Here is a 24,567-nt window from a genome sequence, read left to right as displayed (position 1 = left end):
TGAGCCAGAAAGAATAGTATTGAAGTTCTACAATAACCCAGCTGGACACTCATACTGATAATAGCCAAGAATTGTCTGCCAGTAGACTCTGAGAAGTTAACTAAGGAAAAAAGAATACTTTTTATTGAACCTTTTCCTTTTCAATTGAATAGCCAATCCGCTTTGAGTCCTGTTGCCAGAGTAACGGCCTGGGCCACTGTACAGTAAAACCAAAACACAGCCAGAAACACTTTCACTCTGCTAGTAACCGTTTACAGGGAAATGAGCTGCAGCTGCGCAAACCAGGTTTGAAAGAATGAACAGAGAAAAGACCATCGACCAAGCTCCAACAAAACCCTGCTGTGAGTAGCGTCTTTTTTAAAAAATTTAAATGACCTACAAAGCATATAATTAGCAATGACATTGCCTTTTCATTTTGTATGCCCAGAACAGCAACTCTCAGCACTAGAAAATTGTGTCTTGACAACACACAGGTGTAAACAAACGTTCCAAAAGGACAGAGTGAACCAGTGCATTGAGCATTCATTTTCAGATTAGGTCACAGTTAACTCACTTAACTCACAATGAATTAGGTCCCTTAACTCATGGTCATGCCAAATAAATAAAATATGTATTAGGTTCTCAAAGCTTTATCAGCATGGCGAGAAAACAAAACAAACAAACAAAAAACACTTTTAATAGCCATTCCAAATCAGAAATAAACAATGCAGTCATTTACTTTGGGAGCTTGTGCTGTATGGTTTGAAGTTGTTTAGTATTTGTTTTAGTACTATATCTGGTATCCGTTTCACAAATAAAACCCTTCTCATCATGTCATGATTTCTGACAGTTCTTTTTTATGTTTTTTGCTTCCCTTTTTGCCAGATGTCAAGCTACCCCACGTTTTGTTTTGTTTCTCATTTTGAATTGGACGGTTGTATTAATAGACAATCTGTTTATTATCAGTGCAAGGGACCTGGGTGAAGGAGTATAGCCTGTGTTATCTTATACAGTACAATGTGGTAGATGCTCTCTGCCAATCACTTTCATTGGAATTTCCAATCCTCTTATTCTGTGTTAACGCATCGCAATACAATTTGAATGAACAACCTGTCACAATGGGTCCATAGCGACGGCAGCCTGTCACCGAGCAGGACTCGGAGAGAAATAGAACCTATTCTAGATCTATCTGACAGAATTGGTGTGAGGCTATTTAGTACTGTAGGATCCACAGATTGGGATATGACATGTGTAACTCAGATGTGTAACTCATGCCAAACATGAAGAGAATGTGACTGAAGACGGTAAGAATTTTAATTTTAATTGTTCTCTATGTGATCTGAACCAGGTTTAACAGCTCAAATGAAACAATGAAATACTTTGGGTTCTAGTTGGATGTTTAAATTAAACAATTTAGAACCAGGCTGGAACAAAGACTAGGACTGGAAGGGCTTTGGCCACCCATGATGACCTCATTATAACCATAATATTACCTTGAAGAAACCTATGGCAGAATAATTAGTGGACATATCTTCTGGTAAATGCCTTTTAAACATTCAAGGAACTCTTTATTTCTTTGGTTGTTTTTTTGAGAACTTTTTGAGAAGGTTAAACATGTTTTGAGACGAAGAGACGTTTAATGTATTTTTTATAAAAGTGTGAATAATGAGTGGTGCCTGTTGAAACTACCGTATTGACACAAACAGAGTTTTAAACAGTAAATGTAACGATTCCTTTTGGACAGCATCCTTTTCTAAGGTGACCACATCCCGGTTTAGCCGCGACAGTCCTGGTTTTCCATCAAAGGTCCCGATGTGACAACATTTTGTTAAAAATCTTAAAGTCCCGGTTTTCAGCCTCTTCACGTAGCGCGACACAGTCTAAATACCTTTTGTCAAAATAACGTAAATAACCGCATTTAGTTTATGGCACATGCAGTGAAAACAACATTTAAAAAAAATGTTTTTATAAAATGATTAACACAGGCTTATGTACTTATTCCTTAGTGCGCCATGCGTTTTCATTTAATTTATATTCAATGTGAATCTACAATTGTGTGTAACACAGTAATTTTCTAGTGGCGGGATTTAGAGGTTGCTAATAATAATAATAATAATAATAATAATAATAATAAATAATAATAATAATAATACTCAATATAAAAGTCTGCATCACGTATAACATAATATGGCCACTTAAACTAATTAGCCACAAAAGGTACACCCAGGAGTGTACTGAAATTAATTAGCAGCTTAAAAAAAAGCAAAAAAAACCCCACATAAATAAAAGATGATACCGGTACTAAGAGTGAGAGGATGGCTATTTAAAATAACCATTAAAATAGCCTGTATTTAAATGGTTTAATTAGTCTTATTATTTAACAATGTGTCCTGGTTTTGAGCTTTGAAAATCTGGTCACCCTATCCTTTCCATAGTCACAAAGAAATCACTGAAGAGCTGTACGAATAACAATTGAAAGAGACTTAATAGAATGCAAATATGAAAATATAAATTAAACACTGGGACGATGTTGATATACTTTTACTAGAGAGTGGTGATATCAGAAGACATTTGATGTTTGGCTTTGGCGCCAAACCTTCGAACAGCAGCCACCCAAATAAAAATAAAGAAACTTGACAAATAATCGTCCACGGAAACAGACAATATACTTATACACATATTTAAAATGGATTTGTTCTTTCTTTTGCTAGGAAGCACTGTTTAAACAAACTAGACAAGCCTCTCAGATCATTTCAATCCTGGTTTAGCCATGAATACACCACAGACAGCCTTCTGTGATTGTATGCGTGTGCGAAGTGCCAAAGTAACGAGAAAGAAAGGCCCTGACAGTGGCCATGGAAAAGACTCTCCCAGTCCGAGTGTACGGATGGGATCTGTCCCTCTTCATCAAGCTGCCGGTGGAAATGCACCTCACCAGTGTATCTCAGCCAGCCCAAGGATTACGACTGAGCGTCCAAAGTCAAGGCCAAGGTAAGCAGAAAGGAGGTCTGACTAGAAACAAGGCAGGTATGACGATCATTATTTAGCACAAACCCTGCCTCGTTGGTTACAAGGTAAAGATAAACAGGAATATACGTGTGGGGTTAGCTCTGCAATTTCATATTGTTACTGCACCTACAAAATGGGTATGAGGAGGCTAAATGTAATTAAGGTTCAATCTGTGTGCCTGTAAAAGTACTGGCACAGTATAAATAAATAGGGAAGGTAGGAATCACCTGTTCTGAACCAGAGAGACAGACCATCATACCCTGTAACGCTCTGCTTGCATCTCTTTGGTATGTTTGTACAGGTCTCTGTCTATATAGTCCCTGTGCATTTGTACGCAGTCCCAGGTTTTTAGCAGTTGTAAAGGTTGTTAAAGCATCAGGGCTGCAGTCAATGTAGAGGTTCACTCAGACTTATTGTGAGACATTTTGAAAGCACAGCTAAATGCACTCCCACAGTAACTGTTGACCTGTGTTTTTTTTACTGTACAGTGTAATGTGTTTTTATGATATATCTGCACAGATTGAGCCCAGCTACAGGCAGATGTATTCCATCTTCCAGGAGCAAAAGACCAAGTAAATGGGAACAGAAAGAGGTTAGTCTCTGTGTGTGTGCGTGTAGGTGCCTGTGTCTGTGTGTGTGTGCAACTTGTAAACTTTTAAAAGTTGCAGCATGCATTTAATAATCAATATACAATATGAGGTTACTGCAATACTGTTCTTGCAAAGTAAAATGGAATTGACTTTGTTTTCAGAATGAAGTGGAGACTGTAGAGCTCTCCCCGGGGTACCTCCTGTCGAGGGGAAAAAATCATTTCTCTGTCACCCTGATGGACGAGTTTTTGTCTCGCTCCAGGTAACCCCTAAACTGAGGTTGTTGGATCAGGCAATACGCAACGTTTCGTGACTGTGCAGGATCTGTTAGTGTACTTAAAAGACATGAAGGCATTTGCATAAACATCTTCGTATGACATGGTCTAGTTTAGTCTTTGCTAATTTCAAAATAATAATGAGGGCAAGAGTGGTGTTATATAATTGTATGCATCTAGTTTACTGTGTCTCAGATATCTTTTTATTTATTTAAGTTCTTACACTTCAAATACAACACATGTAAATAACTTGGATACTATAATAATTGTAATAATGTAATAATGTTACAATTTGTGTTAAAATCATGTTGATTTCCTTCCTCACAACCACAGAACTGAGCATGTCATAAATATTAGTCAATGGGAAGGGAAGTGTATTTAATGTACCTGTGTTTTGAAGTGAATCCATATGTGATTTAAGAAATATAATTGTATGAAAGTAGAAAGTATTGTTGTGTAATAGTAATTGTTGTGTATTAAACATAAAAAACGATGACTATTATCAAACAGTGCAGTTTGTTATACATGTGTAACAGGGGGGGTCAATATTGAGATTCAGTGAGAAGCATTAGCTTGGTAACACTAACAGCCTGTCTCACAAAATAAAAAGATGGACAAAAAACGATTTTGCTTCATAGCTACTGGGAATATGTCTTTGCATGTCATGTATGCTTTCCACAAATAATGGATGGAGAGCTTTGTTTTCAAATAGCTGAAATATTGTTGACCAAAGTGCATATTCAATATCAATAGGAAAATATAATACCTATTGATAAAAGCGACTCTTCTCTTCTCCACAGGCCCCAAATGCCTGAAGAACATAGATCACCAGATATGTAAGTAAAGTCCTTCATTTAAACTGTGATGCACACTGTATGAAGAACCCCCGCAACCTCAGTATACTGGGGCTCTCAGAATCATGTCTGCTGTCCAAGCCCATCTGGCACACCACAGAGTAACCATTAACTTGTCCTCCTGCAACTCTCTAGTGGAAGAAATACCACATTTCTTCTTTGTCGTATTTTTTTTCTGATGTATTTCTAGCATCCTCATGTTGTCCACCAGCAAGAAAAAAAATTAAAAAAAGATAATTCCGAAACCAAAAAGTGACCAAGAGGAAACACTTTCACAAAATGACTAAACACAGTTGTCAGCCTCTGCTTGAGTTATTTTCATGTTCTGTGGTGTTAACCAATCATACTGTGCAGAGCAGCTGTGTAAATGTTTTTTAAATTACATTCCTGGAAGGTTTCCTCCTACAGTACTTGTGGAAGTTTGATTGAATAGAGCCATAGAAACAGGGAATCAACACAGGTCTCAAAGCGTCGCTGTATTATTGGATTGAATCAAGTGCCAAGTATCTGTTTCCTTAGGAAGGAGCTTATAAAGGACCTGCAGGAACAGATCTGCAAGCTGACTGCCCTGCTAGTGGATGAGCAGAAAGCTCATCAGCTCACTCGCAAGACGGTGAGCTAAACTCAATTCACTCGCAGTGCTGTGTGCACACAGAGGCCACGGATCAGTGGGACCCCACTTCATTCCGTACTGTAAACTCTGTAGGAGGAGTACCCCCGAGTTTGAGTGGTGCTGGATAGTGTACAACCCCAATATGTAAAATCACTCCAAAATGTAAAACACCCCTAAATGAACAATCATCTCCCCCTAAATGTAAAACCATTCAAAACTATGAACAACTCTCAACTTAAACACTAACTGCTATACCAATAAAAAAGACAAGTGACTTTTTACATCTAGGCAGAGGTGTTTTACATGTAGGGGTAGATTGATTTTTTTTTTTTTTTAACATATAGCAGTAACGTTTTACATATATAGGGAGTTTTTTATATATAAGGGTAATATTTTATATATGGCGGAGGTGTTTTACATGTAGCAGTAGAAGTTTATCTACCCCTATATGTAAAACACCTCCGCCTTGGGGAAAAGATCCTTTTTACATTTAGGGATGTTTTACATTTAGGGGTAATCTTTTTACATTTAGGGGGAGTTTTACATATAGGGGTTGTACAATAGTGGGCGCTTGACTGATAGGAGCGTCTATATCCCAGACCAGGGAAGCCAATGGCAGATCAGTCCATGCACTTATTGCCATGCTTTATGAATACTGCCTTGTGTGGCCGGAAGTGACAGATGACTGATAGGGAAATAATACATAGTATTGGGATATTAAATGAATAAACACACACATGCACACACTACACTGAGTGTCTGTACTATATCAAACACTTAAACTACATTTGCTGCACTTAACAGTGTTACTTGCTTTGATGGCAGCTCACCAGAGAGGCAGAAGAGATCACCATGAAGATGCTACAGCAGCATCAGCATAAAATCAGGTAGACTGGAAATCATTCTTTTTCACATTGCACATTCTACACAGTCTCCTGTCCTTGTGCTGTAGGCTTTATTTCCCCTCTGCCACCGTAAAACCAGTGCAACCAGTAGAAGTACCACATCGAAAACACAGGGAACCATAGCTGAGAATCCGCAGAATCTGCAAGTTATTGTATAGTATAGGAAAAAGAGAAGAAAGAACGTGTACTAAACTATTACAAAGTAATAGTATATTTATTATGTAGTAAAATATTATGAATACAAAATAAAAAAGAATTCCAGTAACATTTTTATTATCACAGTTCAAATTTATTGCCAAGTAATTTAGTATTATTTAATTTTATCACCGTAACCCTAGGCTCAATCCTTACCTTAATCTAATCATTATTAACAGTTGGTAAACAGAGGGCATTGTAGGTAATTGCCCTTATTATATAGTGGAATACTGGTAATTGGAACCTCAGAACTGTCCTCCACCAATCAGGAAGCTCCATTCCAGAGCACTACCAGACAGTAGATGTCCACAAAACTTTCGGATGGAATTTCTAATTTACAAAAAAAGAAGAACTAAAAGAAAGGGAAGTAAAACATTGAAAACGAAATATTTAAATTCAAGATTCAAAATGTTCACAAAGACAGTAATTGCAGTGTTTACCGGTTTCTAATTACAATAAAACCCTCAGACATTACCTCTAATCAGGGTTCCAGTGCTAAATTGTTGCCTGGTTAATCTGAATCGTTATCAGAAATTTTTACTGGGATCTATTTAATGGATCTGTGCAGATTCTTATAATATGACATCTTTGTATAACAAAGTTATGAAAACCTACATCATTTGCTGCACTGAGAGCCTCTATATAGCATGTTCTGGGCAATATTATCCATTGCCCAGAACATGTCAGAGTGATAAATGCTTTGTGAATATAGCCCATTATCTTTAAAAGTATATAAAAACATCAGGGAAGAGTGATAAAATCAATGTATTTATTTATTTTGAATGATTGCAACAATGCAGCAAAGACCAGAGTGGCTTTGAACTGCACCACAGAGTTATCAGACCCCTGGAAGCAGACACAACCTGTAACTACAGTGTTCTATATGGAATATCTATATGGAATATAGGCACTGTATACAGTATACTATACTGTAATTGGTTCAGATGTGTGTATACTGGTGTAAGCTGTGCTGGTGTAGAACTCTATCAGCTGAGAGCTCTGATTGTGTTTCCTCTCACAGCGAGCTCCAAGAAGGCCACAATGCACAAATCGACGCCCTACGCGCCACCCTTAAGAGGACCTTGGAGTCAGAGAAGATCAGCGCAGAAGAGCGATATGGTACTGGGCTGTATGTCGCTTTGTGTTGGTACTACCACCCAAATACTGAAAAGCAATGGCCACCTAATAAAGAAAAGTTATACCATTGACTATACAAGACCAGCGTAGTAACCTGAAGAAACTTAGTAGACCACATTGATACTGTGAACATGTGTTACCATTGTCCTCTTGTACAGAGCCATTGTAGAACCACTCTCCAGATACCTGTGTATATTTAGGTTATACACTGTACTGTAGGTAAACGTGATGAAACTAAGAAACGTAATTGTACCAAAATTCAAGTTTCATGCAAGAATTTACAATACAGGCCCTGGCATTGGAGTGGGGTGCACTAAAAAAACCAAAAAGAAACCCTAACCTGTAATCATATAATATAGCCTGTTTTTTTAAAACAATTCACTGTTAAAAAAAACAAAACAGCAATTTTATGTTGGTTATTTATCCTTCTATTAAATAGACATATTTCTATCCTAGTGCTCCTGGAGAAAGACTACGAATTCCTCAAAAGTGCCTTTTGTACATACAAGGTAAGGCACCATTTGAAAGAGCATGTTTTTGAATACCAGCAGATAACTGTAATCCAACCTCAGGTCAACGAAGCCAGGTTATGTTGCTGAGGTAAGCACTATGTACTACACCAGATTCAATACATGAGTACTGCAAGCGATGCCCGACACCTTCACCTGGTCCCAAACAAGCATCTTAAAAGTGTAATGACCAAGGTTTAGAGCCCATCTCATTCACAATAACATTGTAATATTCACATTTTCCATGACACCACTCACTCCCTGTTTTACAGGTAATAGAACTCCTCCTGACCCCACATACTGACTTGTGCATCACAGTGTGCGACTGTAAGGCCAAGGAAGGGACCTATTACATGTAACACAGGAAGTAAACATATATTGTTGTGGTTCGAAAAAAAATACTACTTCCTGAGTAAAAATATACTGGACATAAACAGCAAAACAATAACATAAGAATATCTATGTTATAATTGGAGGTGAGAGGTTTGAACACCTTGGTTCAGCCACTGTTCAAGGTTAATTGTTTCTCTGAGCTCATATACAATGACCTCATCACACCCACAAGGGTCAGTAGTTTCCATAATTACAGTGAGACTGCCTGTTACACTTAGTTGCACTCTACCCTGTTTCTCAGTCTGTTCTCACTGCGCCACGTCTGTCTGTATTTCTTTCCCTAACTGTACAGTAAATGGTCAATGTTTGGAAATGATTGTATGCAGGACAGTGTCATGGAGGAAATGGAGTCAACGTGGCTCAAAAGAGAGAATGACTGGAGAGAGAAAATTGAAAAGGAGGAAACGATCAGACTTCAACACAGTAAGTGGTGTTCTAATGTGAATTTCTCAAACCCACTCTGTCCCTGGTGTGACTAACATTTTTCATACTCCTCAGAAAAAGAAAAAAAAAACTTTGCTTAAAAATATTCGCCAACAAGTTATTCACCAACACCTTTTAGATCGTTTGTCATACTGTACCTTAGAACCCTTGAGAACTTGTCCAGGTCCAAAAATTCTGTATAAACTGTCTCATGAAACAAAACAAAAAAACATCATATTTACTTTGGATTTCCTGTCAACCAAATACTAATTATTTTTAAAACGCTGCTGTGAATGTATTTGAGAAATGCAGTCTAATAGCACTGGTGTGATTTGACAGACCAGGAGCTGGAGGAGTTGCAGAAGGAGAAGGAAGCGATGAGGGAACAGTTTGAGAAACAGATGGCTCAGCTCATGAAAGAGTACCAACAGAGAACTGAGGTAAAGGGAAATTCTCTTTGAGAAAATAAGCTATTCTGTAGAGCTCCCTGCCACTAAGATCTGTGTTTCATTCATTCTTTAACTAGTCTGAACCCGCTGAGCCTCATGTACACAAGTCTCCTGGTAATAAACCAGCAGTACTGTAGTTACACATCACTTTATAATGTTATACTCAAAACCACTTATAATCAGACTGTAAAATAACAGCATTCATTCTATCAGGGATGAGAAGCGGTTGCACTGTGAGAATTCTTGTTTCCCACTGATCTGATATCGTGGCATGGGTCTCAATCGTATATAGTTCTATCTAGGTGATCTTAAGGCGAAATAAACATATAAATACATAAGTTTAACATTGCACAAACTTCACAAAAATGCATCCTTGTTTTATGCTCTCTTGCATCAGTTACAGTACACTGATACTAGTATCCATGCTAGTTATGGAACCAATATTTTATTTGCTATGTAACTTTTTTTTTAAAAATACATACATGTAGTATCAGCAGTTTAAAAGATGAAGAGCTATATATTTAAAAAAAATGTATATATAATGACAGGGAGTGTCTCCATCTGAGGGACCTGTTGATGATTCATAAACGTACATTACTGATTTTATTATATTGAACTGAGAGCATTTTCAATTTGACAGAAACAGCTCAATTTGTTTTAGGCACTGAATGGGAGCAGAGAGAACAAGGAGACCACAGTGGTGATTGACACCAGTGTCCCGGGTCATATAGCAGAGGAGCTCAAGGTACACGAGATTTGTTTGTTTGTTTCTTTCTTTCTTTTGCATTTCAATTGGATGACATCAGGCAGCCTGACCTTTATGTACTGTGTAACCAAAACGCATGTTTCTGTTTGGAGTAGGCCCTACAAGATGAATTGGCTGAAAACAAGACAAGACTCAGCAGTATGAACACTACCCTCAAACAAGCACAGCGCGAACTGCAAGTTGCGGTAAGAAAACGTTATTCTATTGGCTACTAGTATTGTTGTTTTTGATAAAGTGCATGGAGTCTGATTGACTGTCCTATTATTGGAACCCGCAGCCTGTCGGTGATTTGTTGTCTCATGTTTTAGCCTGTGGCAGGCTGGTGAGTGGATAGAGGCCCAGAGACAGACTGCAGTTCAAAAAATAAATAAACAAAAATAAAAAATACAGTGCAGGCTGGCAAGTGGATAGAGGCCACAAAAATAACCCCAGGTTTAAACACTGGGGAAGTTAACCCCAATGCCAATTCACTGGATTTAGAACACCAACCTGCTTCACAAAATGAGAAGCAGAGGCCTCCTCAATATCAAAAAAATACAAAAACATAAGTTTCCAGGCAGGTAGGGGAATACTGCCAAAAAGGGCAGAGCTTTGCTCTGCCACACAAAAACGTACACCGGCCGCAATCGGCCAAAGAGTCCAATTATGTCCCTTGGGTGGGCTGTTATGGTGGGTGGTGGTGGGCGGGGTTGATGTCGGAGCCCCCAAGCAAAATTGACCCCGAATCAAGGTAGCATGGCGACGGCGGCCCGGCTCCCTCTGGTGGCGGAGGCGGCGGCCCGGCTAGGCGGCGGCCCGGCTCCCTCTGGTGGCGGAGGCGGCGGCCCGGCTCCCTCTGGTGGCGGAGGCGGCGGCGGCCCGGCTCCCTCTGGTGGCGGAAACTCACAAAAATCCTCCCTCTCTGGCTCTGGGGGCGAAGGGCTCTGGGAGCGCTACAGCCGAACTAACTCGCCGCACACACCGAGGAGGGAGATGTCCTGAGACATAATACGACAAGGCCGGAGGAGGTAGGGCAGAAGATTAACCGCCGCCATAGGACGGAGGACCGGCTCCCTCTGGTGGCGAGGGGGCCCGGCCCCTCTGGTGGCGGAGGCGCGGCCCCAGGCTCCCTCTGGTGTCGGAGGCTGGCGGCCGGCTCCCTATGGTGGGGAGGCGGCGGCCGGGCTACCTCTGGTGGCGGATGGCGGCGGCACGGCTCCCTTGGTGGCGGAGGAGAATGCGGCCCGGCTCATTGGTGGCGGGAGGTGGGACTGCGGCCCGGCCCCGCTGTCTCGGAAACTAACCAGAGGAGAACATTTTTCCCCCCACCTATCGGGCTTACACAGTTAATGCTAAATTCACATTGAGCTTACAAACGCGGGGCTCCTCCATTGCTTGCTCGGAGCAGACGGCGGACCCTCACCCCTCTGCCGATATGGGAGCGAGGCGGATCCATCTCGGGAACATCCCTCCCTAAAGGTAGCTAGGAGGGCCCTCAACCCTCTCTGTGGCCTCTGGGAAGCGACCGGCGGCCCCTCACCCCTCTTGGCTGGGGAAGCCGGCGGCTCAGTCACCCCTCTCTGGCTCTGGGAGCGACGGCGGCTCCTCAACCCTCTCTGGCTCTGGGAACGACGGCTGCCCCTCACCCCTCTCTGGCTCTCGGGAAGGCACCAACCTGCATGAGAGCAACCTCTGGGAAGGACATTGGGTGGTGTTGTTCCTCCCACTGTTCCCACCTCTCCCCATCTCGACGCCACAGCGTGTTGATAACTATGGGGAGATCGTGGACGAGCTCCCTCTCTGCCAAATGAGAAGCAGGGGCCTCCTTTTGATGTCAGGTGGGGGGGCCCCTGATTGATCGTTAATACAACCTCTTCCTGGGCTAATTGTAACCTGCCCAGCCACCTGAACATAATAAACCCAGGCAGGTAGGGGAACATTAACCCCAACGATGGTCCTCCAATTTAAAAACCAGGCAAGCTTTGCCAGGGGAAGAGGCTGGCCGGGTCCTCCAGCGGTGGCTGCAGCAGCCTCTTAGCTGTGCTAATCTGTAACTTACATTTTGCATTAAAATGTTCATCAGAAATCACCCAGAGGAACATTATCACCCCCAGCATCTACACATAACCCTAAATTCCAATTTTACCCCAAACGAGGGGTTGCTTTGTGTCAGATCTCACCGGATCCCAAATCTGGTACCATGTCAAACATTATTTGCTTTTTACACCGCAATCGGTGAAACACCAAGAAAACAGCAGTGGCATTGCTCCTGTTCATCAGATTAGTCAGCCCATCACTGGTACTGTTCAAACTGAAGACTATGTTAAAACATGGCCCCAGCCACCTGAGGGAAAGGCAGGTAGGGGAAATTAACCCCATCCCTGCCAATTTAAAAGGGCAGAGCTTTGCTCTGCCACCATCGCTCTTAGATTAACCCTAAATTCCAATTTTACCCCAAACGAGGGGTTGCTTTGTGTCAGATCTCACCGGTTTTTACACAACACCAGCAATAAGGCATGAAACCCACAAGCAGATGAGAACTTGTAACATATATGATAGCTGCTGTAAATCAAGGGCAGGACATTAGGTCTGGAAACAAAAATGCTGTCCCTCTTCCTTAATTATGAGATTCAGTACCGTTGTGTTTACAAATTAACCCGATCCAAACCTTTAACGTAATCCTAATCCTAACTTTTATTTTCTAAAATAGTCACTTTTTTTCTAAAAAAGTCCGTTCTTTTCAGTCACTCCAGCATGAAGATTGAAATGATATTCTCTTTGAACATGCTCTTCCAAGCATAGATGTTCCCAGATGAATCAACCTACAGAATATCTTACTATTAACTCGCTTTTCCTGTCATCCAAGGGGATACAATTTCTCCAAACCCCAGGATTGAGTTGGATTACAATCTATTTACAGCTTGTCATATTAGCCTTTTCCATGTTTGATGGTTATTATTATTATTATTATTATTATTATATTATTATTATTATTATTATTATTATTATTATTGCAGAAAGGTAAGCTGATAGAATCTGAACAAAACTATGAGCAGAGAATCTCAGAAATGGATAACCGATATCGGAATCGAATCCATGGCCTGATGAATGAAAATGCTGACTTGGGGTAAGAGCATAATGCATTCATATCCACTTCCTATAAAAGGCATCAATACAACATTAATCTATAAAAGTGTTTAATCACATTTTAAAAACACTACCATGCTTTTTTAAATGTCCAACGTTAATAAATGATGAACACGAACGCGCTGGAAAACATCTTCATGTGTTTACTAACACTAAAATGGTCTTATAAACACATTAACACTCATGCATTATCATTACATGAAATTTCAAAATAATTATCTGAATAAACCTTTTGTGGCTGCTTAGTCAAGGTCATTTACACGTATTGAAACATATTTCCGAGGGCTACTGGCTGCTTAAAGCAGGTGACTGCTTGGCTCATATATATATATATATATATATATATATATATATATATATATATATATATATATATACATAATACAGCGTAACTCAGAAGTCACTGGACAAATGTAATTAACACATTAATGGATATAGATAATGTTATATACTGTTTAAACTGGTCCACTTGTTTTTCTCTGTGTTTTTGTCACCTAAAAGCTATTTTGCAGGTATTGAATGAGGCAAAATATATAATCTGATCACAGGACGTGTATACTGAATATATGTTTCATAAATAAATACTGTAAATAACTAAATAAAAATTAATGAAACCCGGTGATACACACGTCCTTAAACTGCATGCCACTGCTTTTCTTGCAGACGTAGATTCTTCTTCAAGTGCGAGGAGCTTCTTGATGAAAGGAGCAAGGCAAAGCACGAGACCTTGGCTAGGGAGGTCAAAGCCAAGGAGAATATCAATTCAGAACTGCAGAGCCAGAAAGGGCAGGGTGAAGAGCCCAGAGACACCTCACAAGATAAAGCCAGGCCATTCACAGTACCATAAAACAGGAAATACACTCTGCAGAGCAAACAACAGTTAACACTGAAATAAACTCGGGCAGCTCATTTCAGCTTGTTGTGACTTTTGTCGTATTTATTTAAAGCAGGGCTGCCTAACAGAGGTCACCTTAGCCATGTATAGTTCACTGAGCTCCACAATACAACTCATTTAAGGATGTTAATGAATACAAGGACAGTCCAGTAAAACAGCTGATAGCTGTGTAAAATGTTTAATACAGAAATACTGAATAGGGGGTTTTGACAAGCTACTGTACACCAATTTAAGGTTACAGTCAAAGTTTTCTTCATATTGTTAAATGTGTTGGATTTTTTTGCCTCTAAGAGACCACTGGCCATCAGTTTGGCTCTTTAAATAAAAAAGTTGGGCAGGTGCTACTGCAAGATAGTGAGCTACTCTAGGATTATTTAACTACTGTACATTAGGAATAGCAAACATAAAGGCAATACATATAAACATTACATTGGTACTGACTATTCTAAATATAGAATACACTCCTATGTCTCACTAGTTAACAAGGTAGTATGTATCGTGTTCTTGCAACAGTTTTTTTTTTTTTTTTTTTATATTCTAGTATGCACATTGTCTATATTAGTGTTTCAAATAAGCGGTCTTCAGGTTTTAATGTGGGTCAGTGAACCTAAAAAATGAAGAAAAGGTTTAAATGCCTCAATAACTATTGTGATTTAGAAAATAAGAAATGAATCACATTACAAATAATGCACAAGACAAATAAACAAGTACAATTAACATATTCAGAGATATGTGTATTATTTTAAATACCCAAATCCTGTACTGAAATAATGCATGACACCTCTTGTGAAAGATCCTCGCTTTCTGGTTCTTTTTCAGCAGGATTGACTGACACACAGGAATTTAAATTTTCACAACGCGTTCGCGCCCTTTATTTGAAATATCAAGCAAAAATAAATAAACAAAACAAAAACCTAGCTTCGTTTTGGAGTGGTAACTAAACTTTTGGTTCCTAACTAAAATCGTCCGGCTAAGGAGTTTATCGATTTCAATCAAACACAAAGGTTTCCAGACTACCTTTACAAAAGCACACTGATTGATTTTTTCTCTTTCTCTCTCTGGATTGTGGGAGGGGCCTGTGAGCAAAGGGCAAGGAGCAGTGAACTGTAGTAGTAACTTAAAATTAGTTTAAATAAATATATAAATAAATTCGTTTTACGTATAAGTTTGTTTTAATATCTGCAAACTTTTAGCCAGCGTGTACACCCGGGGGGCTCCCACTCGGGAGTTACGGGTTCATGTGTATACCTGACCCTGATGTCTCTGTGGAGGATGTGTTTTTGGCTGTGGGAAAGTCAGTCGGGTTTGGAAATATTAAATCCGCCTCACGAATGAACAAAGCAATAGTTGTTTTCCTGAGTCAAGAAATTCTGGTCAGTAAAAAGGGTTTTGGTATAAACGGTTCATTTATTTCAGTCATGCCCCTATTTACACCTTTGACTAAAGTTACTCTTTCAAATATCGCCCTGTTTATTGATAACGCCGTAGTTGCGAGAGAGCTCTCTCTCGGTACTGGAAAATAATGTCGCCTTTTAGACTAATTCCAATCGGTTGCAAGGCACCAGAAATTAAACAAGTAACGTCTTTTAGAAGGCAGGTTTTTGTAGTTCTGAACGACCCTGATTTTGTTTTAAATGTTGCATGGCGTTTTAATATTGAAGGTAGGGACTATGTAGTGTTTACAAGCACAGACATAATGAAATGTTTTCGTTGTGGGGAACGGGCATCTCAAACACTCATGCCCACGGTCAAACGCAGAAGCAGCAGTGAGTCAATTTGGGGACCTATGGTTTCTCACGGCAGTGGCGGAGGGTCTCAGCCCTGCGCTGCGGTGGAACAGAGTAGTCGGATGGAGGAGGGTGTGGATGGTGATGGCCGACCCGCTGATCCCGCTTCTCAGGTTCAGGTATCGGGTGGGGTTAGCGGAGGTGAATCTCTGTCGGCCCCAATGGCGGTACTTGGGTGTGACGAGAAGTCTGCGGTGCCGTAGTTCAAGCCGGCTCTGATGGGGATCCTGTCCCTGGTGGCTCCTCTCGGCCCGGGGAGTCGTCAGTGGCGGAGGAGCAAGCGGCAGCGGCAGAGGCAGAGGAATCGGCGGACGAGGAGGAGATGTCGCTGTATGAGGAGGATGATGGAAGTTTCGCCGATACCTCGCAGTTCTCTGACATTTCGGCCAGCCAAACCGATAAGGGCAAATTATATACTGTTAAAGAAATCAGCACTTTTCTTGATAGACCAAAGGGTAAGAGGCAAGTACAGGTAATATCATTTTTCCCAGACCAGAAACATTTTCTATGCTCTGCAAATGTTGTACTCAGGAAAGCAACTTTAGCTGAATTCGATAAAAAAAAAAAAAAAAAAACCATTCAGACTGAAAAAGCATATGAGAAAAATGTTGAGATCTTCTAATCAATTGTAATGGCTAATTTTACCTGGAATATTTATACGTTTATGTCTTTATTCATTTTATTGTTGAGCAATCTATTTTTACCAATGGAGAAAATTATTTTACACTCTTTTAACATAAATGGGCGTAGAGATTTTAATAAGAGAGCACAGCTATTTGATTTTTTAAATAGAAAACGTGCGAACGTGATTTTATTGCAGGAGACGCATTCAGACTGCACTAGCCAATCTCACTGGCATTCGGGGGGGGGGGGGGGGGTGACTGTGTTTTAAGTCACGGCTCAAATGTCAGTGCAGGGGTGGGTGTTTTATTTTCTCCAGGTTTTAAGGTAGAAATTTTAGCAATACATGAAATTGTTCAAGGAAGACTCTTAAAAGTAGAAGTAAAATGTGGTGATTTTGTAATTAGTTTTATTAATATTTATGCTCCTAATGTTGGGGGGAGTGAATTTAATTTTTTTAAAGAGTTGAGTCAGGTGTTGGGACAATGTGACACTAGTTATGTCCTCATACTGGGAGGAGATTTTAACTGCACTATGGATTTTAACAATGATAGAAACCACGGGGAACCCAATCCCCAATCTGGTAGAGAGCTGGCCACTGTATTAAACACTTTTGACCTGGTTGACATCTGGAGGAATTTTCATCCCACCAGCAAACAATACATATGGATTAAAGTCAATCAGAATCAGCTGTCAGGAGCATGTCTGGACCAGTTTTACACACCAAAGCACAAACAAATTCATTAGATGCAGTATCACTTTGTATCTGCTACTATCTCTTTACCCACCAAAACACATTCAAAGTCATACTGGCACTTTATCACAAAGCTACTATTAGACAAACAATTCACCAATTATTTTAAATTATTCTGGCAGAATTGGAGGAAAAAAAAAAAAGTATGCCAGTTAAAATTAAATTGTTTTGTCAGCAATACACCCAGAGTGTCACCAGGTCGGTAGATGCAGTGGTCAGTGAGTTAGATAGTGAGATTGTGGAGTTTGAGAGGCAGTTGGATGTTCAGCGCGGTGAGGAGGCATACTGGGGCCTGCAGGAGAGATGGCGGCGCCTGGACAGCTTGCTGGAGGAGAAGGTGAAGGGCTCCCTGCTCAGAGCCCGTTTCACTGAGCTTAAAGACATGGACACTCCTACAGCCGCATTCTTCAGCCTGGAGAGGAAGACAGCGGAGTGCAAGCAGATGAGCTGTCTGAGGCTGCCCTGCGGGAGAGAGGTCTCTAGCCCTGCAGAGCTCAGGCATGCAGCAGTGAATTTCTACAGTGGTCTCTTTAAGGCTGAGAACTGTGACCTGGGAGAGATGGAGCGACCTCATCAGGGGCTCCCCAGTCTGAGTGAGGAGGAATGGCGCAGGGTGGACACCCCGCTGACCTTCCAGGAGCTCACTGTCGCCGTCATGCAGCTCTCCAACCAGAAAGCGCCCGGGATCGACAGGCTGCAAGCTGAATTTTACAAACAATTCTGGGATTGTATCGGACAGGATTTTTGTAAGGTCCTTTAGGAATGCGCCTGGGATGGAGAGCTGCCTTTGAGCTGTCACAGGGCAGTAATCACGCTGCTACCCAAGAAAGGAGACCTCTATAACCTTAAGAACTGTTGCCCCATCTCATTGTTGTGCTCAGACTACAAAATCTTTTCCAAGGCGCTGGCAAATCGGCTGCAGACACAAATGGGATCAGTGGTGCATAAGGATCAATCCTATTGTGTACCAGACCGATCCATTTTTGATAATCTGTTTTTAATAAGAGACCTTTTTAATGTGTCCACACTTTTTAATATTGACATTGGTTTAATTTCAGTTGACCAGGAAAAAGCTTTTGACAGAGTTGACCATGAGTATTTGTTTCATACACTGGTCATTTGGTTTTGGCCCTGTTTTTATTTCTAATATTAGACTCCTCTATAAGAGTGTTTTTAGCCTGATGAAAGTAAACAATGAGCTGAGTGTCCCTTTCCCTGTGCAGAGGGGGATACGGCAGGGCTGCTCCCTCTCAGAGATGCTCTACTCTCTCTCTATAGAGCCTTTCCTGCATCAGCTGAGGGAGAAGCTAACCGGGCTGGCTATGCCAGCTGCACCCAACAGCGCCCCCATCAGGCTATCTGGTATGCTGATGATCTTAATGTTTTCATTACTAATGACAGGGACGACACTGTGCTGGAATCCTGCATTGAGAATTATGAAAAGGCCACCTCAGCTTGGGTCAATTGGGCAAAAAGTGCAGCTTTTTTGTCTGGTAGCTGGGAGGGAGTAACTCCCCCAGCGCTGACCTGGGAAAACACCGGGGTTAAGATATTGGGAGTGTTTTTTGGGAAAGGAGCGTTCATGCAACAGAACTGGGAGGGATTGGTGGATAAAGTGAAAGGGAGGCTGCAGAGCTGACAGTGGCTTCTTTCACGACTCTCATTTAGGGGAGGGTCCTCGTTATTAACAATCTGGTGGTATCTATGCTCTGGCATAGGCTGGTGTGTCTGGACCCTCCCCTGGGTCTGTTAAATGAGATTCAGAAGTATCTGGTCCAGTTTTTCTGGAGTGGGCATCACTGGCTGCGTCCGGCTATCCTGTACCTCCCCCGTGAGGAAGGGGGGCAGGGGCTGATTGATATCCCCAGCAGGGTGGCAGTGTTCAGGCTACAGGCTGCCCAGAAGCTGCTCTATGCCCTAGATCTGAGCTGGAGAGGCCTGGCTCACTCACTCCTGCACAGAGCGGGAGGGTTGGGGCTCGACAAGCAACTGTTTTTAATACCCCCTGAACAGCTCAATGATAGTGGGCTGGTTAGTTTTTATAAAAATCTGCTTAACGCAGGGAGGATTTTAAAAAACACTAGACCAGAAGAGTCGCTGTGCACTAAATGGGTTTTTGAAGAGCCTCTGTTTTTTAATCCCATTTTTAAATGTGAAAGTTTTAATTCTGCACATATGTCTTCAGTGTTTTATAAAGCAGGTTTACTAAGCTTGGCCAGCTGATTGATTTTAGTCTGTTTAAATGGAAAGCCAGTAGGGAGTTAGCTACATCACTACAGATCAAATCAGTGCGGTTTGTAGAAAAGATCCTGAGTGATTTACAGGCTTCTCTTATTGCATGCTATGTCCCAATTTTTGACTAGTCTTTTATCAGAGTGCTTGGTTCCAGAGCAGGAGCCCCTGTTCCCAACAATGCTGGTCTCCCCCTCAGTACCAGAGAAGGAGGAATCACCTGGCAAAATACTGCTGTTGGAGAAAGTGGCAGAAGTGGCTTTCCACAAGACAGAGGAAAAGCAGCTGTATGAAATGTGTATTAAAAAACATTATTATAATCATCTGAAGGACCTGGGGGACACTAAGTGGAGCGCTCACCTCAGAGTTCCTGACAATGAATCCCCTGCCTGGAGAGTTTTATATAAACTACCCCTGCCCAAGCACACTGGAGACCTGCAGTGGAGAGTACTGCACGGAATTATAGCCACAAACCAGTACTTGTCAGTGATCAGTGCCCCTTCTGTTCTGCAGTGGACAGTGGACAAAACCTGCTGGCTTCCTTGTGAGTTGTTTTTAACATTAAATATAGTTTTAAACAAAGAAACAAGTGCTCACTGGTCAACTTTGTACTGAGTCAGGCGAAATTGGCCATTTTAAAATCCCGAAAGAGCAGGATTTTAGCTACTGGTTTTAGTAATGCTGTAAGCATTTTTAGAATCACGATGGTCTCCAGGATTAAGATTGATTTTCATTATTATCAAATGATGCAGGACTTGGACAGTTTTAAAGAGCGTTGGTGCATTGGAGATTGGGTGTGTGACATAAGTGAGGAGGGGGAGCTCATTGTGTTCCTATAAAGGTAAAAAAAAAACACAAAACTTTAAAAGTGATCTGAATGGACCGTGATAGTGTTGCTATTGTTTTTAAATGGTAGCTTTGTGGCTAGATGTATTTTTTGTTATTTTTTGGGATATAATAAAGGGATTTTAAAACAAACTCTCCTCTCTGTTTTTTTATTTTTTTTATCCTGGAGCCGCAGCAATTGTAGGGGGTGTTAGTCCAGGATACAAACTCAATCAATCGCACAAATAAAAGGTGTTAGAACTACAGATTAAGCTTGTGTCTACATTTTGAAACGTGCCGACATGCAAAACTCACACTTTTTTTTTTTCTCTGATTCAAATGCCCAGAAACACCCAAAATAATATATTATCATTATATATATATATATATATATATATATATATATATATATATATATCTCTCTATCTCTCTCTCTCTCTCTCTCTCTCTCTCTCTCTCTCTCTCTCTCTCTCTCTCTCTCTCTCTCTCTCTCTCTCTCTCTCTCTCTCTCTCTCTCTCTCTCTCTCCTCTCTGCCCTTAAACATTTCACCCTGTTTATATACCTGTCTGACAAATTACAGGCAGGTGATACTAATTAAACTAAAACCAAAACAGTAGGTAGTCAATTAAATGTAACTAATTACAACTGTGGCTGTGGCAAACCTATACACACATTTATCTGGCAGGGACTGAAATTAACCCTATCCCTGCCAATCACCAACACATTTTCTTCAGGCAGGGATTTGCCCTGCCACACTCTCTAGAATCCTGCCAACTCAAAATAGGTTTCAGGTGTCATTTGGTGGTAATATGCAAATGTAAGACAAGATTATGAAACCCTAAATAACTTGTTAAATGTCCTTAGGAAGTTTCATCACAGATCATATATTTCCCAGCGGGGATATGCATACTCATAACTTAAATACTCAACAGGGCTGAATTTTGAAATAAACAAGTATTTTTCTATGTCTTTAAATGTGGAAACTGAAAAGATTTCTATAAAAAAAGTCTTTGTCTAGTGTTGTCTAGTCTAGTGTTTCTAGATACAGAATACATTCCCAGCAGTGAATAAGGGGTGGCTTAAACAGGAAGCACAGAACTGTCAGAAAACTAGTGGCTCTACTGTAAACCTCACACACGTCTAGGCTCACGGTGTACAGCGGTTTACACTAGCAGGGAGGCTTCTTGACAATATAAAGGTCTACAAAAGAAATTCCCCATAGAATTTCCAATCCTGCTAGGTTATTGCACGCACCATAATGTGTTCTGTGCTGTAGCAGTGCTGCTGTCAGACAAGAGGGGTATTGCTGCAGAACGCAGATTCACACAGTGTAGCTTCAAGCAGCTCACGGAGGGCAGTTTTGAGTGCGCAGCTCGTAATAGACATTGTTATATGCCACAGCAAGATCACATGATAAGGGTTATGAATGTAGGTACTAAAACTAAGTTTATTTCATAACAATAACCTAACCGTAAATCTAAGGTTTGTGGGGTATTGGCCTTGGATCAGCAATTAAAATCACTTCAGTGTTCTCTCTCTCCCACTCCCTGTTTATGGTCACGTGGTAGGGGTTTGAGGGTGAACCATGACAGCACTACACTATGTGAGCTCCTTGCGAGAGTAATGCTGTGCGAGCCTTCGTTCTACAGCTTTATACTCTTAAAACAGCACCGTGGCCCTGCCCTGAGCAATATAGTCTCTGCAAGAGCTGCAGAGACAACAGATGAGACTCATGAGCAGGAAGTGAGTGAGCTGTTTTGGAACAACCAATGACAATGTGTTTGCTCTTTCCTCCCTCCCTCTTTTGAGGAAGAGAGGAGCGGCTGTAGAAAGACAAGAGCTTAATTAACAACAGCTAGTGAGTTAACTTACCAGGACTGGTGTTTTGGTAGTTTGAATTTGTCGTTTTGTTTTATATATAGATCTATTACACACAGAGGGATTCACTGCTGAGTCAGGAGCTGGTTTCAGTGAGCACCACAATTAGAAGTAAGTACACTTTATACAAGTTTTCTTTGAATCGTTTCTAACAAACTTTTCCAGCTCAGGCATCACTTGTTTTATTTAATATACGAAACCCAGGCAGTTTGCTGTGCCTCCATACCCCATTTTCATAAACTTCTGTACAGAGATTGACTCACTTACACAATTTCAGAGGTAATAAAAAAGCATTAAGAGTTCATTAATTGCTGACCTTGTACTGTAAATATTGACACAAAAATGGAAGACCTTATGACCCCACATCATTAACGTAATGTGATTGCCAAAGACTAGAAAATATCAGCATTTGTGCTATAATCAGATCTGAACTTTGGGCAATGTTTTTTTTTTTTTTTTTTTTTTTTGGGTAGCTTTTCAACAAATGTAATATTAAATAACTTTTAAGGAAAATGTAATAACCCAGGAGGCAGTAACTCATGATGTGCAACTGTTTGTGTATAAAAAATATATCCTTTAAAATCCTTACATGTACTGTGAAACTAAACATAAATATCATCAATATTCAACATGAAATCTAGGTATTGAAATCAGTTAGATACTGGGAGATGTCAAGGACTAGATGTGAATTTAGTGTGACATATTAGTTTGTTTTGTGGGACTGGGGGTGGGGGTGGGGTACTAATTTATACTGATATTTTAATTTGTGCTTCCAAATGCATTTCAAGCCATGCCTGTGTGAATATTGGAATTAATAATACTAGGAGTTCATGGTTCTTGGTAAAAGCTTTTTGCTTTACAGACTTGGATCTGGGTGGCTGGTAATCGTACACCATGGATCGTGGTATCCTTCACGAAATCGATGAGGATCTGGGCTCGGAAGAGGTGGAAGCATTGAAATTTCTCTGCCGTGATTACATCCCGAAAAAGAAGCAGGAGGCCATAAGAGATGCCAAAGACTTGTTTATCAAACTGAGGGAGCAGGGAAAGCTGGGGGATGACGACCAGGTCATTGTCTCCGAGCTCCTTTACACAATTAGGAGATTCGACCTGCTGAAACTGTGCGGAACATCCAAACAAGAGGTTCAAAACAGACTCGATACGTCCGGAAAGATACCTGAATACAGGTGAGCTCATGGTGCATGTTCCGTATGACATCATCACACCAGGGTGCTATACTTTGAGGAGCTCGCAAAGAAAGCAAAGCGGCACCAGTTCATTTTATAGGGCAGTTTCTAGTTAACAGCTAACTCACTGGCACATTTTCTTTGTGTTAATTCTCAGTTCCGAGTCAGTGAAATGGATTTAAATTTCATAAAGGCATTTTTAGAAATGACTATACTTTTTACTAGTTTATAAATAGGTTATTAATATTAACTGTAAAAAGTGCCCCTTTGGACATGTAATCATTCAGAGCTTCATTCCAGCTGTTTCCAGACAGTTTTAATACAGTATTAAAGACACACCACATTTATCCTTAAAGTAGACCCCGATATGTTTTGCTCCTTTCATACAAAGGGAAAGATTACAGAACATGAAAGGAAAAACAAAAGTGTATGGTAACCAAGGTGTAACTGTGAGAGGAAAGTAAGAAGTTATTGGTTATTGGTCACTGGATGGGTGCTAATAGGATGGGTCATGGATAAAAATATTAAGAAACTTCACAAATGAGACCCTGCTTCACAACGGTGTTTTCACACGGAAAAAGTGTATGGTAACCAAGGTGTAACTGTGAGAGGAAAGTAAGAAGTTATTGGTTATTGGTCACTGGATGGGTGCTAATAGGATGGGTCATGGATAAAAATATTAAGAAACTTCACAAATGAGACCCTGCTTCACAACGGGGCTGGACTTTTACCAAATTTCACATATAAAATAAGAGGTAAGTTAACTGAAAGCTGCCGTGAATAAGGATTCTGTGCTCCAAACTTCAAACCCCCCCGTGCTCTGCATGACAAAATATTTCCTCTTCCCTCTTTGTACCACTGTGTCGTTGACAATCGCAGCAAAATACCGCTTCCCTATTCATTAGGACTGGATTTAAAATGGCAATACCAGACAAAAACCAAAAACACATGTTCTTTGTTTTCAGGAAAATGCTCTACGACATTTCTGAAAATGTAACTACAAATGAAGTGAAGGCAATCAAATCCTTGCTGACTGAAGAGCTCCGCAAGTGCACACTGAATGACAACACAGTAAGTGTTCAGAGTGTGTACCGGACACAAGCGCAAGTAAAGCAGTCTGATACTTGACCATGTGAATTAGTTATCATCTTGGGGGAGAAGTGT

General features: G+C 40.7%; 2 protein-coding genes across 3 annotated transcripts in view; both read left to right on the top strand.

The window, feature by feature from the left end:
- Positions 1-112: 112 nt before the first annotated feature.
- Positions 113-14,701, top strand: LOC121321584 (flagellum-associated coiled-coil domain-containing protein 1-like). The gene is made up of 15 exons (XM_041260591.1): positions 113-341; positions 2,691-2,970; positions 3,508-3,580; positions 3,740-3,840; positions 4,654-4,689; positions 5,227-5,320; positions 6,146-6,207; positions 7,442-7,539; positions 8,014-8,066; positions 8,786-8,882; positions 9,222-9,322; positions 9,993-10,076; positions 10,193-10,282; positions 13,094-13,203; positions 13,887-14,701. The coding sequence occupies exons 2-15, from the start codon at positions 2,750-2,752 to the stop codon at positions 14,068-14,070; spliced, it is 1,404 nt and encodes a 467-aa protein (XP_041116525.1). The 5' UTR covers positions 113-341; positions 2,691-2,749; the 3' UTR covers positions 14,071-14,701.
- Positions 14,702-16,066: 1,365 nt separating this feature from the next.
- LOC121322099 (caspase-8-like) overlaps positions 16,067-24,567 on the top strand; it is a 23,512-nt gene continuing 15,011 nt past the window's right edge. The window contains exons 1-4 of one of the 2 annotated variants that reach the window (XM_041261618.1): positions 16,067-16,360; positions 22,261-22,327; positions 23,079-23,403; positions 24,369-24,474. In XM_041261618.1, the coding sequence (XP_041117552.1) occupies positions 23,111-23,403; positions 24,369-24,474 (399 nt within the window). In that variant the 5' untranslated portion in view covers positions 16,067-16,360; positions 22,261-22,327; positions 23,079-23,110. Of the gene's footprint in view, positions 16,361-22,145; positions 22,328-23,078; positions 23,404-24,368; positions 24,475-24,567 lie in introns of those variants that run through there. The other variant, XM_041261619.1, reaches the window with a different exon arrangement.

Source organism: Polyodon spathula, chromosome 10 (genome assembly GCF_017654505.1).
Source record: "Polyodon spathula isolate WHYD16114869_AA chromosome 10, ASM1765450v1, whole genome shotgun sequence".
Classification (NCBI taxonomy): Eukaryota; Metazoa; Chordata; class Actinopteri; order Acipenseriformes; family Polyodontidae; genus Polyodon; species Polyodon spathula.
The sequence above is the reverse complement of the archived record's forward strand: the minus strand, read 5'-3'. Positions and strand labels throughout refer to the sequence as shown.